Below are 19,672 nucleotides of genomic sequence, written 5' to 3' on the forward strand. Positions count from 1 at the left end.
GTGCAGTGAGATACCACAGGAGTGAATCTACAAGTCCCTGGTACTGCTACTGTTGATAATTTTAAAAATATCGAGAATCCAATATATTTATATCTAAAAAAAATATATCATTATCGGCTCGCAATGCATTGGAAAAAATATCAACTTATTGGCCTATAAAAATATTGGCTTCACAGTTTTAGAGTTGTATATTTAAGTACTGATTTATTATTGATATTCTGTACATCATCATGGCAGCAGCCTGCCTATCCCCCTTAGAGCAAGAACTGAAAGAAAAACACTTAATTCGAAAATTTGTAAGTTAATAATGGGACTTTGTGCAGATGAAAAACTTTATTACAATACTTTTTTGGTCGACTTGTGTCGTTAATTAACAACTGTGCTCATGGTGCACTGTCATGCAGTATTTCATTCCAGTTTATGTCTCATGCCTTATGTTCTTAATTTGTGTTGAAATAAAGCTTGCTTCAGGCTGATGTAGGAAAATTGTGTGGTGAAGCTAAGCATTGCAGTTTCTGTTGGTAGCATCGATTATGTCAGCATTTCCCCTCACATGTCTCCACCTGCTGCAAAGACCAACCCCGTCATTTAGATTTTTGTTCATAATTTTTAGCAACTGTTTTTGAAGTATGCTGATATGACAAAATTGCACAGTAGTTACACCAAAAATTGTTTTTTAATGCAGTTCATGTGCTATTTCTTCACCTTGGAAATCTTGACACCACCACTCCCCAGTGCAATCGAATTTCTTCTTTTCTGCCACCTATACTTGCTTCACACAGTGAAAGTAAAATTATGTTCTGCTACAATTTCAAAAGAACAATTTCAAACATTTACTGAAAATTCTATAAAAATTCTAATACAATTATATAAAAATTATAAAATAAAAATATCAGCACTCTATATTACCATTTTGATATTGACATACCGATATATTAGGGAAGAAAATATCACTGATTTATATATGGATAGTTCCTGGGTAAATATTGATATTTTATCAACAGCGCTACTGTGTTCCTTGACGTCCCAGATATGCTTGATAGATTTCAAATCTGGGTTCTGTGGTGGCCATCTCATTCTTTGGACTTCCTCTACATGTTCCTGGAAGGATTCCTGAGTGACGTGGGAGGGATTTGGTGCCATGTTATCATCTTGAAGCACTACATAATCTTGAGGGTGTTGGTAGGCCAAATATGGGTGGAGACTGTCCCTGAGTAGCTCAATGTTCTGCGGACCATTAAAAGTCCTTTCCAATACAACTAGGTGGCCAATTCTACAGCAGGAAAATGCACCCCAGACCATAACAGAGACACCACTGTCTTGGACCACATCTTCTTTTCAAATGGAATACATCAGTTCATGTAGTCTGTGCCACACATGGTGCCTCCTATCAGCATGGTGCAGTTGAAATCATGATTCGTCTGACCATATCATGCTATGCCATTGTTTCAGTGTCCATCTGTGGTGCTTGGTGACAAATGCAGCTGTCGTGTTAACAGTGACACCTGTTTGTGGTGTCAGCTCTCATACCCCATGGAACCCTTGTTCCTACAGATTGTCCACTGGGAAATGTGTGTAGCATGTCCTGTGTTGAATTGAGCCTTGATTTGCTGCATTGCCACTATTGATGATCAGTCTCAAATGTTACCAGTCACGGTCATCGGGGATGGCTGGACGGTTGGTAGTTTGTCTGTTGTGATGGCCGGACAGCAGTAGTTTGTCTGATTTGGACTGTCTACCATTCACAATACACCTTCAACACAGTTGAATGTGTGAACCTGTATACCAGCACCACTGCTGAAATAGAATTTCCCATCTCTCAGGCACCAACTACTGTACACTGTTCGAACGTCATCAGCTCATGATGTTACATATTACGCAGATCACTTGCACAGCTACTTATCAGGTGTCCTACACAACTGCACCTGGCACAGTGGGTGTGTGGCGCATATACAGCATACCTGAGCTCTCTGTGGCCCACTATCATATGAGATTTGCTAAATCAGTGTAGATATCTGTTCACTATTACTTGTTTCTTTATGATACAACTTGAATTAAATGACACTGTGATAACAGGTTGAATTTACAGTTGCACGCTGAGGGCAAGGCTTCTTCCTGTTGGTAGAAGATAAGAGAATTCAGGATAGGGAACCTCACATACCTGTTGCTAATTCTTAAATTTCTTTTTGACAGTCAGCTTTCGTACCCCACTGTGCTTATGCCCTGGGTGGCTGTGTGTTGAATTTTCATCCGACATTCCCTGTGCCAACTTCTTGGCGCTGCACAAGTGTCTCACCTCCAACTGCAATATTCAACCACTGTGTTCCATTCTTTAAGATGCTGCATGCTACAAGCAATGACAGAAATTGAGCATGCCATAGATTTCAGCGTGCAACACATATGTGTTTCTACTAATGAATATAACATCTGAATAAATAATTATTTTTCCTTCATAAAAAATGTTTTTTTTTTTTAATGGAAGTATAAAGTTGGCCAAAGTGACTGTTTCTTTCATGCATGTGTAAATGTATGAGTAGACAGAGAAAGGATTGAACTCTGGAGTATAAAGGCTTAACTCCTCCCTTCTGCTGTCTATACTTGTGCTGACAAAACAATGGAAACCTAATGTTACCATTTACCGTACATGGAATTAGGTATGACGACAAATGACTGATCAAAACCAGTAACTGATTTTGCAATGTACTTGTGGTTGTTGTCACAAGGAAATAAAAGAAGATAATTAGTGAGTCACTTAATCTCCGCTGACAGTATTTCCTTTTTTTTCCATAATGAAGTTGTGTTCTTGTTCGGTATATTTGTAAAAGTTGTCAGAACCCCAAAAATTTGTGTGGGCCATCTATTTCCTGTACACTGTGCCTGTCACTACCAGTTCTTTGCATTCCTTCTTAGAAAATGAAATTTTAGATCCTGTTGAGCGTTTTTTGCCCATTGCTATTTCCCAGGATTACATTAAGTTATGCAAAGCACTTTGTATCTTTCACAATAATGTACCTCTGTTGTTAAAGAGAATTCTCATAAGATGTACCTTTTCTATTCTGTTCACTCTTAATTTCACCATTTTACTCGTTTATTAACACCATTGTAATATAACACTACATAAAAATTGTTTGTAGTCACATTGTTAGTAAACCCATGTCACTGCCAGTGTTTTTCAGCTTAAGTTTTCTCGCCATTATGTCCTGTTCCTTTTCAGGGACTAAATGTGTACAAAAGACCTTTTGAAGAGATGAGCACAGAATTCAGTTGTGCCTTTTGTTAAGGATGTTGGTTGTCGTATTGTGTATTTATATACTTGATGATACACTAGTACAGTCAACGAGCTGAGTGATTAGAAACTGTACTTAGTTTTGTTTGAATATGTATATTCTCTATTATATTTCATGAAAGAATTACTCTTATATCAATACTATGACAAAGTCAATATGAAGGTGGAGGTGTTAACTGAAATAATGGGACATCATATGATAGTGAAAGGTACAGCTGAGAGTATATTATAATCCAGAGAAGTTCCATCAGGATTATATACACATATTAGTTTTGGTTGGCTTGCTCAACATATTTCAGTTATTATTTACTTATTATCTAGGTGCGTACTATCAACAGACCAACAAAAAAATCTAATAATGTGCTGCTTCACATTTTCAGGTGCCGAGATAAATTTTGTTCAACTTACTAAGGAGGGATTGCTCTGGTTCTCAGATCTTACTTTGCCTGATTCAACTTTCATACTGCCATTAATTTTTGGCATAACAAATCTTGCCATTATTGAGGTAAGTTATTAAAATTATAATTTTTCATTGGAATCTCAGCTTTTTGCCTGTACAGTCATAATCAGATGGCATGCTTACCTGGCATTGTTCAAATCTTGAGACATTAATTTTGACCAGATTCTGGTTCTCAGACCTTTAATAAGGTAGCCACATATGATGACTGAGGAGTTCACTTTATTTGATGATGTCAAGAAATCCTTGACTAAATGGCAATGGACTACTATGCACCAGGATGGGTGAGGGAAATTGTGAGTGAGATACAGATTCATGATGGAGTGTGCGATTAAACAGTGGTTATACAGATGTGTTTTTTCAAGCAGCCTTATACAACATTCCAGGCTGCCTCAGGATTGCACTGTGTGCATGCAGACACAGCTGATTGCAGAATGTGCTGATGGCCTGTTGTCCTGGATCATGGGTGGCAGCTCCTGTAGTGCTGTGCTTGTTGCCAACAGGTGAAAACAAGAAATGCTGCCCCCCCCCCCCCCCCCCCCTCCTCCCAAGCCCTCTGAATTTGTGTTGGCTAGGAACCCCGTGTGTGTTTGTTGTCCCCACGTCGAGCACTAAGGTGTGATAGCTGATACTAGATGTCCTGATGCTGATTAGAAATGACCCCAGGGGTAAACCAGGATAGTGGCTGATGACATGGGTGACTAGGAGGCTGCGAGGGCATGCCTGCTCCAGACAGATCATAGACAGCTTGTGGTCCATCAGCCTGAGGTCCTCGGAAGGTGATGGCTGCCCGGATACCAGCTCCCTGCTTTGCTGAAACTACCTTAAGTCCCATAGGCATCATGCCACTACTATGGCTCGCCTTGTGCTGGAGCTCGATGAGGTAGTCAGTGGACAAGTAGACAGCTGATCTTCATCACCCAGTGGTAGCTGTGGTTTCTTTGAAACTCAAAAGCCTGTCATTCTCTCCAGTTCAAGATTCAGACAGAATGGGACAGAATGGCAGCATGACTAAGTGCCTTGAACCCTTAAGCTCAATTATTTATGCCCTAGTAGCTATGCTTCTGATGTAGCCCTACAGTGGGTTTGTCATATTACTTGGTCCACCAGCTTTTCCTAGTTCGTTCCAAGCCAAGCTTGGGTTGCTACAACCCAAGGTATATAGAAAAAGCAGATAGGCCATTCTGGCCCAAAGTGAGTAAAAACTCCCCGACGCCCTTGCGCGCCTTGACATCACGGAGAGGACACTGCAGTGCTGTGCATTCAGTGGAACACTGAAGTGGTAGTGTACATCCAATAAAAGTGATTTGTTTTGAGACAGTCATGAGCAAGGGTCACTGTAACTGTGCTGTGGCACATTGCATTAATACTGCTCGAACGACGATGGACGTTATTTATCACATTTTTCCCAAGGTTGAGCACTTGCAAGGTGAATGGATAGTTCGATGCAAACACAAGAACAAAGTGAATGTGAAAACTGCATGTGTGTGTTCAGCTCATTTTCGGCCTGAAGACTATGAATGGGATCTGAGAAACGAGCTTCTAGGGTTACCTTCAAGAAAGAAGTTATTACCAACAGCAATCCCCTGCATAAACATTCCGAAACGGCATGGAGAAGAAACTGCGGAAAGCGGTGATGCAAAGGAAAGGGTAAGACCTCTGCACATAGATAACACTTTAAATAATTGAAACTGAAAAATTACCGTAATATAAACGAATTCGCATAAATGCAACGCTTTTTGACGCATTTCTATCTTGCTTTATGGGAGTGAATGACTCGCTGTATTGTACAGGCAATAAATAATGTTGCTCAGGTGTATTTTCTTTTCCTCCTGGATATAATGGCTTCATTTGTCATAGAAATAGCCATTATTTTTACGTATTCTTGATATGTTAACTTTTTTAACGCTAGTATATAGTTCAAATGACAAAATCAGCATACAGAGGGGTCCAAAAAAATGTATCCACTGTTTAAAAGTCCATAACTTTGAAGCTAATTGACAGAGTTGTCTCATTTTTGGTGAAAGTGTAGCTTAAAGTCCAACTTAAGTATATCACTGTAGGTGTTTGAAATGGTCACCATTAACATCCACACACAAATGATGCCACCGAACTGCAGTGTGAACTACTGACTGCAACGTGTTCTGTTGGATATTTGAACATTAAGGTACAATGGATTCTCAAAGTTCATCCAATGTGGATGGCTTTTGTCAATAAACAATGTCCTTTAGTGTTCCCCACAGGTAAAAGTTCAGAGGAGTTAGGTCTGGGGAACGTGGTGGATGTTGCCTTTCCAAAAAGGTTTCATAATTTCAATAAAATCTCTCTTTGGTCTTTTCGAAAGTCTGAAAAGTATGGAAGTTAGCTATATATTAACTTGTAGACTGAATCAAGATTGCCTGGAAAACTTTTTTTCTGGGGTATGAGGATTAGGTATATTTTATAACAATCCTACACCTTTTGAAGTAAGGAACAGGATACGTCTCCTTATACTGACGGGTAATGCAAGTGATATTTCTTTCTCTGGGATCATGCCAGTTACTAAAGCGTTAAACTCAGAGTCTTCCCAGTGTGACGTCAACCCGGATTCTGCATCCCTAAGTTTCATTACCAGTGAGCTCTGTGTAAATATTGTTGATGAAGCGCTCTGCAAGAAATCCCAGAAACTGTGAACATGGAAGAAAATTGACTGACAGATGTGGTAACAATGGGGGATGACTCTGTAATCTCAGATGTTCTTCCAGATGCGGTAAAATACATTGCAGGTTATATTGCATTTAAGTGCCACAACATTGATAAATCACTAGGCTTTCCAGCAGCAAAAAGTGAAGGAGATCATGCTGCAGACTGGATAATAATTATATCTCGTGGTGGTCTTTACACTCCAACGCCAGCAAGGGAAAACAGAGTGTTGCAGTTTGAAGAAGAATTTGTTGCATTTCACGGAAATGGACTGTGTAAACAAAAAAAATGTGATAAAGCCTCTGTGCTCCATTTAAAAAAAAAGTTTCCTGAGGTTCATGAAGCAGTTATTACCCTTTACGTAAAAACGAGACATTTATAAGGATTAGGCATCTCAATCAAGAAGCAAAGGTGGAAGCAATGAAGAAATGTGCCGCAAAGAGGAAGCAGTTATGGATTACATTGTCGTCTGGTAAACGGCAGTAGAAACAGACTACATTAACATTTGCTTCTTCATCAAAGAGTTAGTTATTTTTCATCTTAATCATCATTTATTTACTCTTAATGTGTACAAAACCTGTCATGCCCTTTGTTTGGACTTGTACAGATGCGTATCGAACGAAACCGTAAGTAAAATGAACGAGTAACATGGCACTGAGTCTGCTGGTGCGGCGCATTTGCCATGTAAGCATACGGCTGTGCTGCGTTAGGGTCCTCATCATGACGTCACGGCACTCCACCCAATAGCAAACGTTTTTGCCAGAGTGCCCCCCCCCTCCCCCCCCTTGGCTACCACCATTTAAGTTAGCAACATGTGAGTTTCTCAGTAGCACCTAAGTGCTCTGAGTTACAAAGTATTACTTCACTCTGGGTCGCACTGTGCTGCACTGTTCGCAGTTGTATGCATCTTGGTCTTGACTGGTGTAGCAACCTCGTCTGGTCAGAACGTTTTGGCGTAATGTCAGCAGTACTCCACAGTGGCTTACTTGAGTAGTACATTGCCAGAGCTGTCCCTACTGCCTGGATTTCAATTTAAAATTTTGAGTTCGTGCACCAAACTTTTTCAGTCTGGAGCATGACTTCCCTCATTTCAAAGATTCAACCCAAATCTTCCGAGGTGAATCTTCCCTTAAAATTACTCTTAACTAATGGAACTCTGTGCCGTGCTGATGGCAGCACCCATCTTTAATCGTTATCTATCCTTCATGGATTTTCCCTTATTTACTACTGTGTGAGTTTACTCTTGAAGTGAGGTTTCCAGATCCTTATTACAATATGGTCCTTAATCTAATACTTAAACTATTAAATACAGTGGCTTTACTTCCATTAACTGTTCCCTCAGCCCATGCTGGCTAACCACTCGACTGGCAATTGATGCATCACTTGATCTATAGTATGTGCACGTCTGTGCTTATTATAGAAATGAAATATGCAAATACCTAGTAGAAGCACACTACAACTGGCAGCTGAACTGTTTGATGATATAATCTCGTCCTAATGATTTAAACTTGTAGTAACTTCTGGTCCATTGAAATTTTCTCGTGCTGTGATTCAATAAATATGTATAATGAATGCCTAATTCAGGGTTGAGGATATCATTAAATTTTGGGTGAGCAATACTATTAGTGACCCCCTTCTGGCCAATACAACATATTCTGCATCAGTGTTATGATAGTTGTACCAGTGAATGTAGCCTGAAGGAGGGAATCCCTCCTGACTATTTCACAATGTGTACCATTAATGATAACAGAGTTTCCTTGCAGCTCTAATTTCCTCAATCCCTCATGTCTCCCTTTTCCATAACAATTTGTCAACACAATTTCTGGTGAGAAGACCAAGTACAGCCACTGCATCCCTATCTTTTCAAAGTGGGATTGTATGGGTAAATTTTCCTTTTTGTAACTTGTTTCATTCATTTCCCTAAAAACATACTCACCTTACATGTCCATGCATCAGTCTGTACCAGTCTCTCTGGGCCTACAACAATACTCCCTTGAGTACATATCTACACATCCACTACCAACGTAAGTACATGGGCTTCCCTATTACCTGAAATCAACAGCACCTTCTACATCCATATACATGTCCGTTTCCCTGTTGCCATGCTGTCTCAAGAACTTTCTGCCTGAGTAAAGGAATCATTCATCATTACATCCCTCTTTTTGAAATGAGTAACTAACGACTAATAGAAAACAAGAAACAACATCAAAGAAACCTGAAAATAATCCTGCAACAGTAAAAGAAAAATATGCATGGCAATGACATGAAAAAACTGAATCCATACAAATACAACACAATGTAAAACATATCCGTAAACTCAGATGACAAGAAAAAAGCTAAAACCACTAAAACATTTCAAAGAATCTAACAACATAACTAATTACAGGTAACTAGTGACACTTGGCTGCAGTAAAACAGTTTAATTTCCTGAAACGTATGTCCATTGCTGATGATGTCATGAAGAATGCATAGCTAATTACGCGACTTCAAAGCATAAGGAATGTCATGTGCCTTGTGCTGTCAAACCACTTTCTGTCTGCTGCATCTTTGCATACCAGGTCATTCGCTGGTACTTGTGGTACCACATCTATCATACCTTTAAATGGTTTTATACAACTGCCGTGTTGATACATGTTTCGATGGAAAGTAGCAACTTTACATTAACCAGTCACATTATCTCCATGACCTGATATGGTCCATGATATTTGGCCAAGAATTTATTCATCTTTCCCTTCAGTATATAGGAATTAGTGACCAATAATCACTCCCCTATACGATATGATGCTGCCCATGCACTAATACAGCTGTTCCTGGCATTCCAGAGCTTTTGTGTTAGCTTTTTGAATGCTTCTCCATATTTCCCCTATTCATCTTGCAAACTTCTTTACTGATGTGCAGTCTTATGCCAATTTAGGACAATCCTTTTGCAGGCTGTGTGGGATGTACTTCCAACTAACTGTATTTTCTCACATTGTTTAATGTAATATGTATTACCACTTCTGTACGCTCCTGGCATCTAGTGGCTGCACCAGCTGTAGCTTCTGTTTGTTACAAAATATAGCCTTCAGGACTATGGGAAGTTTATATCCCACTAAACAATGGTGTGTTAATGATTACTGGGAAGTAGGGCTACCGCCAAAGTAGTTTCTGGAAGGAGCTAGGGAAGGATACTTACTACAAAATTGATCTGACATTTGTGATCATTGGGAAGCATACTTACCACCAAATTAAGGATATCCCAAAGCTTACCTCTTCTGACTATGTCTAACATCTTGTGGTAGTACACTGCACCACCTGTACGAAAACTGCTACAACAACCAATTTGTGGTTGTTGGGGGATCACTACAGTTGTCGAAACACATTGCTTTGCTTCTGTAGCATACATTATTGTGACCTGTATCAGTTCATACCTTTATTGTGTGATAAAGTTTCAAGGAATGTTTTCATGTTATGGTAAGTAAACTTTAATATCTACAAGAAGTATTTTTGAATAAAGTAAAAGAAAACATAAAATAAAAACAGAAAACACTGTTCATTATTTTTTATATGTTATGGCAACACATAACAGCTCATAAAAGGGAAGTGGGAAATCCATTGACCACCATAGCTTTAATACCTCACAAAGGTGCCATGGTGATATATGTACCACCATAGTTTTTGGTCCTAAAGCACAAAAATAAAATTATCAAAAAATAAATGTAGTCAGTTGATCACAGTACTAATAGGATAGCAAAAAAGTTACCTTTGCTGAGTTGCTACAAAAAATGCACCCACAAAAGGGTTAAAATGTCAAATTGAGACATCATTTTTGTCCCACATACAACCTCAAATGGAGATACGCCTGTTCTCGTACCAGTCTTTAAGTTGTATGCACAAAAGACATACAGAAAATAGATATCCCAGTCATTGTGTCAAACATTCACAATAAAGCTCAGCATCTTCAAAATGGTCTTATGAAGATGCCCTGTCTTACCGTTGGTTTGATGGTGGAATGGGCTCGTTCTGAATTTCTAAATACGGTAACAGATAGCATAGCTGTAAGAACTTCATAAGTCCTGAAATGAAGCTCATGCCCTGATCCATGAGTAAGCTATCATGCACTTCAAACTTGAATATCCAACTGTTAACTAATTCCTGTACCACAGTACTGGCTGCCATTGGTCTGGAATTACTACTATTACTAGAAAGCATGAAAAGTGGTCAATTATCATAAGCACATACCCATTCCCTGCAGGTGTTTTGTTGAATGGCCCGCATATGTCAAGGCCAAGCATTTGAAATGGCTTTGACGTCTCTGATGATGTCTGCAAAGGGATTTTCTGATGTGAAATATCTTCTCTTTTTGTGCATAAGGTACGCAATCTCTGACATCCTGCTCCACATTGTGTTTCCTATTCCTCCACCAAAACTGTTCCCCAACACTCCCATCTGTTGATTATCAGCCACCATGACCTGACAACATATGGTCAAGAGCCTGTTGTAACACCTCCTTTTGAAAATCTGCTGGAACCATGACATGTTGTCTGCATTTCATGATTCTGTACAACAAATCCTCATGTACATAAAGTGTGGATATGACTTAAAAGCCTGAGAGTCTTTATTGTCTGTCTGTGCTTGTTGCCATTCAAACACACTCTTGCCCAGTGTACTCAACATGACCACTTTGCAACTTAACATGTCTGTGTTTGTTTTTTCTTACCTGGCTTATGGATTACCTCATAATCAGATTAATTAAGCTTGAGAACTGTACACATTAGACAACTAGATGGGTCTTTCAGACCAAGCAACCATTTCAGTGACCCATGATCAGTCACAACCTTGAATCTACCATACTAGTAACACTGGAAATGTGTAATACTGCATATGGTCGCTAATGTTTCCTTTGAGTTGTTGTGTAGTTACTGTTCCGGCATAAAGCCAGGTGGGAATGTTAGAGCAGAGAGGGCTGTAAGATGCTGACCGACCCCTCTACAGGTCGCCAGTGCAACAGCAGCACCCTCTATAAGAAGAGGACATAAGTGCCAAGCTGCTTGCCCGTGGCTCAGTTCTGTGAGTTCTGTGACAAGTGTCAAGACCAGCGACCTGGATAGGAGCATTCACTGTATTACTTCACTTGTTTTAGGACTCATTTTGTCTGTCACCCTTTGTCTGCGACACATCTGTATTTCATGAAGTTAAGTATTGTAATCATTTCCTTTTGTAGTAAACTTCATTAATACAATTTGCTTGAATTGTTTCTCTGGTGATCCGAGGAGCAGGTTTCCTAGGCAGCCCATATTTGACGAGTAGGCAGGAGACGACAGTTGCCTTCTGCTTTATTTAACTGACTTGAAGCATATGCTACTGGCTGTTCCCATCCATTAACAGTCTGACCCAAAATGTGGTGCATTGCTTTGTTAGAAGTGTATGAGACGCTGAACTATTTTTCCAAATCCAATACCAGATCTGAAATCAATGCCTCCTTCAATTTCTCATAAACTAACTGACACTCCTGTGTCCATTGAAACTTTACACACTTTTTAAGTAATCTGTTCAGAGGTTTGGATATTTTTGCAAAATCTTTTACAAATATATGGTAGTAGTTACATAAACCAGTGAATGACTGTATCTGTTTGGTTGTTCATGGTGCTGGAAAATTTTTAATTGCTCCTGTAAGATGAGGATTGGTCTGCACACCATGGTGACTAATTGCGTGTCCCAGATAGTTAACTTTAGTTAGAGAAAAATGACGCTTTACCATGCTCGGTGTCAAATGTGCTTATCACAATCTAGTAAACACATCTTCCAACTGTCTTACATGCTCTGGCTTACCCTTTGAATAAATTATTATGTTATCCAAATAAACGATAGGGTTTTCTGATAGTTTAACCTCTTGAAGCTCCATCCAGTAACCGCTGAGAAGTAGCAAGTGCATTTTTAAACCCACTGGCATCCAGTAGTATTCATAATAGCCACATTGTGCCGTAAATGCTGTCTGTGGTCCATCTTCAAGTGCTACTTCTAAGTTATGATAACCACTTTTGAGATCCATTGTACTAAAATAATGACACTGACCCAAATTAGCTAAGGTTTCCAAAATGTTTGGGATTGGATAAGCATCTGTAATGTCTGTGCATTCAGAAACCTATAATAACAGTAAAACTTATATTTCTTTGTTGCATCCAATGATTTATTAGGGACAATATCAATGTTAGTGCTCCAGGGATTCCATCTCATAGATGCTGTTCAGTAAACTCCTTTATTAGCAGCTGTAAATATCTTGCTGTGTGATACTGTTACCTATAAATTGGTGTACTATTAGGTATATGCTGCCGAGTTTCTGATACCCACCCATTTTATGGAACAAGTCACTAAACTTCAACAATGTTTTCCACAGCTGTGTGATCACTGCCATTCAACTGACTCATTTTGTTGTGTAATGCTGCTACATTGACGGTTTACTTATGTGTGATATCCAGATTTGATCTGCCAAGGTCTGCTTCCTCTCTTACTTCTAGGGGAGCTATAACTGTACCTTTTGACAGACTAACTTCATCTCTGCTAAAATTGTTTATGCTAACTGAAACTATATATTCCCCATTAACATTAATTGCATGCACTATGCTTTCATGCAAAAAACTGTGTGAACCATCTGACTCATTGTTTGAGAGTGGCTCAGCCATATACTACGAAGCCCCACAAGACAAATTGTTACACAGTGAAACCCGCACCAGTTTTCCCGAAACTGCTGATATTTTATCCTATTGATCAATCTTTAAATAACTCATCTGCAGTTTGTCATCACCTTCATTTGCAACTGTATCACCCAGTTGAAACAAAGTTCCACTGGGTTCAACCTTGTGTTGCCAAAGACTAATCTTAGCATGATGTCCATTGAGAAAAGGTAGCCTGAAAATCACCAATTAGCCTTCACCCACATATGGCAAAACTTCCGTACTCTTTAAGGACTCAGTTTTCCCAATAGTAAACTCAAGTACCATTATACCCAATAACTCCACACAATTATCACCAACCTATGTAACTTGTATGATGTGGACCGAAGTCTCCTCCTGCTCACCAGGTCCAGACTGATAATGGACACGTGCGTCCTAGTGTCTACTAAAACTCTCTGTTCTGCACTCCCCTTTAAGGCCACTAAGCAGTGTTTCATCTGTTCACTAACTTATGCTTTGCTATAGTCTATCAGGACTGCTTTATAGTGGTCGGATCATTCCACTTTAGTTTAATGGCGGCTTCTTACAATAGTGCTCCGCATTCTTTCTATTCTGATGATCCAATGCTCTGTGGCTCTCTTCGATTGCCTACATTATTCCTGCATATGGCCCTTACATCCACACCTGTAATATCTGACTTCTGAAGCAAATACACAGTGATCTACCCATTGCATATGGAAAAATATGTCTCCTCCAATTACACTGAAATTCTAAGAGCTGCTGTTAAATCATGAGGATTCTCAATGTGATCCCTTCATGACATTTCTGTGGGTACTCCATGCAAGAAAAGTCTTATGTTCTGTTTTCTTCTTCCTGCAGTAACACCTAATTGACCTCTGAATTCTGGGTAGACACATACGTGTGCGCATTGGCTTTGTGAATTCTGTCTGAAAGTACTTCCATTGGCTCATTACATCTGAAAGTCAAAGTACTGAGCTTCTTGCAAAAACATTGTGTTCTGTTCTGTTATTGCTAACAGTGGTGTAGTCCAGTGATGAAGTGCTTAAATGACTGTGCTTTACTGAGTGTGTAATGATACAACACATATATCTTGGCTTCCCTTGTAAAATGTTAATTCACCACACAAAGGGTTACTTTATTTTTCCCTGATTCAGGCTGTGATTGCACCTGAATGGTTTCTAAAGCCTTAGGTCTATGAAGGAAGTCCTCATTCTCCTGCTTCTGGTGAGAATTTTTATTTGTTATCACATGAACTTGCTCTGGTAGATCAACAAGAGACTGTAATAATACCAGCAAGTGTTTCTACCATTTTATGTAATTTACCTCTTAATGAAATTAATACCAGAAACAAAGGTAAGTAACTAATGCTCTCAGTACTTACAAAATCTTATAAATTACTTTTTGAAGCATATCGTCATCCATCTACTCTACGAACAATTGCAACCCAAATGACCAACATGTCTACAAGTAGAACCTGTGGCTGCTTCAACTTTAGTGCACAGCTCTTGATGCTCTGCAAGATTGCAAAACTGAGCCTGACTGAATGCCTTGAGCCCCTAATTTTGATTATTTATGCCCTTATAGCTAAGCTTCTGATGTAGGGGAGACAAATGGCTTTTTCCATATTATTTGTCCAGCAAGCTTTTCCTAGCTCGTTGTGCACTGAGCACAGAGTACCAGGCACCAAAACATAATCAGGTTGAATCATAATTGACGCATAAATGCATACGGCTGAAGGTACACAACATTGGAAGCAAAAAATTCTCAGTAAATATAGACCTACAAATGAACTGTTTGCAAGGTAATTGCAACTTTGTGGTTACTGGCCACCACTGCCTTGATTCTGTGTAAGCGTCATCCCAGTTAGGAAAAGGTATCAGTACTACACAAAAAGTTAATAGAGATACTTTGCTAGAAGTGCAGGCATTTTGAATGAACACAATAAAAGTTACATGACTGTGTTTGTAGTTAAAGTAGTGTTCAAAGTGTCGTCTTTGTACCCAGATGCTGGCATGTACCAATTGCTGCAATGAGTTTCGAATTCTTCCAAATGTGCATGTATCATTTCACAAATCATGGCAAGCATTGACAAATCTCTGGTCCAGTTCTTCAACCGTGTTAACAGGAATGGTGTACATTACTCCATTAAGGTGCCCCAAACACAGAAATACATGAGGTTCATATCAAGTGATCTTGGAGGCCGTGGTACAGGTCCTCCTCACCCACTCCATCCATGACCATATTGGTGCATTAGATGTTGTCTCACTATAGCAGTAAAATGTGCCAGTGTGCCATCATGCACATGCCACATCCTATGGAATTGCTCTATGGCAGCCCAGCAAAGTGTGACTTGCAAGCTATCCTCTCTAGTGCTTGCTTCGTCCTCCAACTGTAATCATGCGGTGTTGTCATGGTCTATGTGGAAAATGGATTTTAAAATTTTATTGAAAAATGAATGCTGGTACAACGCATATACTCTTTAAAATTCACCAGCACTATATGACTTCCCTTCCTGCTCCTACAAAGCTTCTTCTTTTTGTAATTTCAAGACCAGGGTAGACTTTATCTTCTCCAGGCATCATCTCGGAGATTGCTTCATTGATCTCCACACAAACAGATCTTCTTCTGCAAGGATGATATAGGAGCACTGGGACTCCTGCTCTCTCCAGTTTTCAAACATGCCGTATTGAATTGAGAAACTCCCTTCTGCAAGACCCAAAAGTATCTTCTTCTTAGACACAAAAATTTATTTGGGACACTTGGACTAAATAATACTGTGCAAACTTTCAATTGCATTTTGTGTCTTGTCATCAGTGCATCTTGCCAGTAGTGCATCAGATCCAAGTCTCATATAAACAGATAAGGGCACACCCATGGGAACCAGGACAGCTCTTTCCTATGTTAACCTTTACATGGGTTGCTTAGAAGGGAGTTTCCTGGGATTCACAAACCTTCAGCCCCTGGTTTGATGTAGATACATCAGTGACACATTACCATGTGGACTAATGGTGAGGCAGACATGTTAAAATTTTTGGAATCTCTAAATAAATTTTCCCGGTTAAATTTCACATGGTCCTATTTCAGTCCCATGCCATGTTGAACTCATCATCAGCAAAGATCAGCTACACTCTTCCATTTGGATTAAACGGTACTCACATTTTGACAGTTGCTATCCTTTCCCTGTCAAATGTTCCGTGCCACACAGCCTTGGCATTCAAGGCAAGTGTATTTGTTCAGAGGAGACTTTGCAGCAATAGACCACCACTCTCACCTCAGTCTTCACGGGGTGTGATTACCTCACCCACCTAGTTCAAAAGCATATTTCCTGGACTGTCACATCCAATCCGTTGGAATTCGATTACTCGATAAATAGTACAATTCTCAAGGCTGTCAATTCAACTAAGTACCTGGGTGTTAAAATTACGAACAACTTCAGTTGGAAGGACCAGATAGATAATATTGTCGGGAAGGCGAGCCAAAGGTTGCGTTTCATTGGCAGGACACTTAGAAGATGCAACAAGTCCACTAAAGAGACAGCTTACACTACACTCGTTCGTCCTCTGTTAGAATATTGCTGCCCAGTGTGGGATCCTTACCAGGTGGGATTGACGGAGGACATCGAGAGGGTGCAAAGAAGGGCAGCTTGTTTTGTATTATCGCGTTATAGGGGAGAGAGTGTGGCAGATATGATACACGAGTTGGGATGGAAGTCATTACAGCATAGACGTTTTTTGTCGCGGCGAGACCTTTTTACGAAATTTCAGTCACCAACTTTCTCTTCCGAATGCGAAAATATTTTGTTGAGCCCAACCTACATAGGTAGGAATGATCATCAAAATAAAATAAGAGAAATCAGAGCTCGAACAGAAAGGTTTAGGTGTTCGTTTTTCCCGCTCGCTGTTCGGGAGTGGAATAGTAGAGAGATAGTATGATTGTGGTTCGATGAACCCTCTGCCAAGCACTTAAATGTGAATTGCAGAGTAGTCATGTAGATGTACTGCTGAGACCTCTAAAAAAACAACTTAGAAGTACACCACTCGTCACTCACTATTATCCTGGACTTTAATGTATTAATTTGTTAAGTCCTCAAGGCTATGACTTCCAAAATCATGCCCTGAGATGTAGTCCACTCTGTCCGACGTTTTGCCTACCACATGCAGAATAGCTTTTTGTCCCCCTCCCAATCTTCGCAGTATCCTTGTCAGACCATAAGCTCCTTCTGCACCCATCTCCCAGCCCTATAGCTTCTATCCCTGTGACCATCCCCTCTGTAAGACTTGCCCTATACACTCTCATACCACCACCTATACCAGACTTGTAACTGTCAAAACATATAATATCAAAGGGAGAGCCACCTGTGAAATGATACGTCATGTACCAGCTATTATGCAAACACTGTTCGGCCTTTTACATCAGCATGACTACAACCAAGTTATCAGTAAGAATGTATAGGCAGAGGTAGAGGGTGTACACTGGCAGCACACAATATCCTGTTGCAGAGCATGCTCTACAACACGGCAGTCGTGACCCTGGTGCTGTTTCACCAAATGTGCGATCTGGATACTAATTCCAGACACTAGGTTCTCCAAACTCTGTAGGTGGGTAATGGTACTGAAACATGTCAATGGTTCTGGCCACTCTCCTGGCCTTAAATTTATGTTAATTTCTTTAATCTCAGCATTTTTAACAGTAACTATTTCTTTCTTCACTCTGTTTTAATTTTCTACATCTTTCATTTTCTGACCTGTGTATTTTTTGTGGCCTCCCATCCCACCTCTGTCACATTTAATGCACTTAGCTTTCAACACCTCTTCCCTAATGTTTTAGCAGAAATCTCTGTGTTCCATATTACCCTGCCTTCCACTTTTAACCTTTCAAGTTTTCATATCTTGTCCAGTGCAGTCCCCAACAATCTCAGTCTCCTTCTCATCCTGTGTGGAAAGTCTCCCCTATCCCAGGTTCTGGGCAACTTTTCTGAAAATGACCCCTTTTCTTAAACCTCACCAGTCCTTTTTCTTTAACCCCTCTTCCTTCCGTTTCAACTCCCTGCCAGGAGAAGGAGCTACTGGCTCTGAAAGATTGCAAACTTTAATACCTTCGTATGTGTGTTCTCCTGCCATCACATAGTGAGTAAATTATTTTTATATATCCAATTGAGTTATAGGTGCAAGCCTCTTTTAGACAGATATGATCTTGACCACAACATCTGTGCTAAGCGGAGTGTGAATATTATTTCGATGAGGTCCTGACACTTCACGTAGTACCTTTTTGTTGTCAATTTGGTCATCACTGATGCTATTATTCTGGTTTGATTCTGATTATTACTATGGGCATTTTTGTATTATGATTCTCAAGACAGTTGAAAAGAAAGAATACGGAGAACAATAGTTTCTATGAGGTGCAGGAGATTAAGTACTTTTTGTACGCAATTCCCATGAATATCCCCAGTCTATAATGTGTGAAAGTGGTTACATCAAAACAAAGGTACTAATCTTGCTTGACGTTTGACATTTCTCTTGGCTCCGTGAAGCAACACGCAAGCATTTCTGTCATAATGAGTGATGGGTGTTTCAGCTACAGTGTGCTCATGAAAGTAAGTGCAGTAGAACTGGCAAAAACATTTGTTTACAACAATGTCATTGAACATTTTAAAACAACTCTTTTGCCATGTAACACCATAAAAAGTCAAATTGTTGATATGGGATATAGCATAACAGGTTAACTCCAAACTGTTGGTATTATTATGAGAGTGCTGATCAAACAGATCTTTGCCTACTACTAACTTTTATTCGTACAATAATAAATGACTGAAGAGTTACGCACTTGTTAGTTGCTTACAACAGTAGGTTTGGATATTTGTAATACAGTTAAAAAGTGTGTTAATGAAGTTGGTGAGTTTAAAAAAAAATGCTGTGCAATTGGAACTTGTGGTTGGTAGCAAAAATGGTTTCATCGGTCAATTAAGAAGAAATGGAATAAACGCTGTAGCTTTTCATGCACTATTCATCAGGAAGCAGTGTGTCGGAAAAGTGTCAAGAGTGCTATTTGCGGCAAAAGATCTAAAGAAAATTACAGATATGAAATGTGGACAAAGTCAATTAATATCTCATTGCAAATTTAAACGTTTTTAGAAGAAGCTGACAGAATACTGAGACATATTTCTTCATTACAAAAACTCTTTAGTGTTTTAAATAAAGAAGTAAAATTGCCTGTTATGTAATTTGAAAATAAGCTGAAGGACTCACCTTTTTTTAAAATCACAATTAGCATTTTTAACAGACTTTGCAAATCATTTAAATAATTTGTGTTTGCTAGGAAAGGAATGCACTATTTCTGATATGTTTACAGATATTAACTGATTTTGATGTAAACTAATATTTTTTAAAGTTACATCTAAATAAGGAAAAATTTAATGTAATTTCTTGAGTTGCTGTGAGTTGAAAGAAGAATACAAGTAAGTAAAATTTTCAAGATTTACCTCCATTGATCAATCTCAAATGAATTTCATAGCCATTTTAAAGATTTTAAATCTCTAGAGCCAGATATTATTCTCTTTCATAATCCAATGAAACT

General features: G+C 39.3%; 1 protein-coding gene across 1 annotated transcript in view; it reads left to right on the forward strand.

Annotated features, from left to right (window-relative positions):
- Positions 1–19,672, forward strand: part of LOC126272672 (cytochrome c oxidase assembly protein COX18, mitochondrial) — an 84,411-nt gene that overhangs the window by 39,049 nt on the left and 25,690 nt on the right. The window contains exon 4 of the mRNA XM_049975693.1: positions 3,667–3,791. Within this exon, the coding sequence (XP_049831650.1) occupies positions 3,667–3,791 (125 nt within the window). The remainder of the gene's footprint in view (positions 1–3,666; positions 3,792–19,672) is intronic.

This window comes from Schistocerca gregaria, chromosome 1 (assembly GCF_023897955.1).
Source record: "Schistocerca gregaria isolate iqSchGreg1 chromosome 1, iqSchGreg1.2, whole genome shotgun sequence".
Taxonomy (NCBI): domain Eukaryota; kingdom Metazoa; phylum Arthropoda; class Insecta; order Orthoptera; family Acrididae; genus Schistocerca; species Schistocerca gregaria.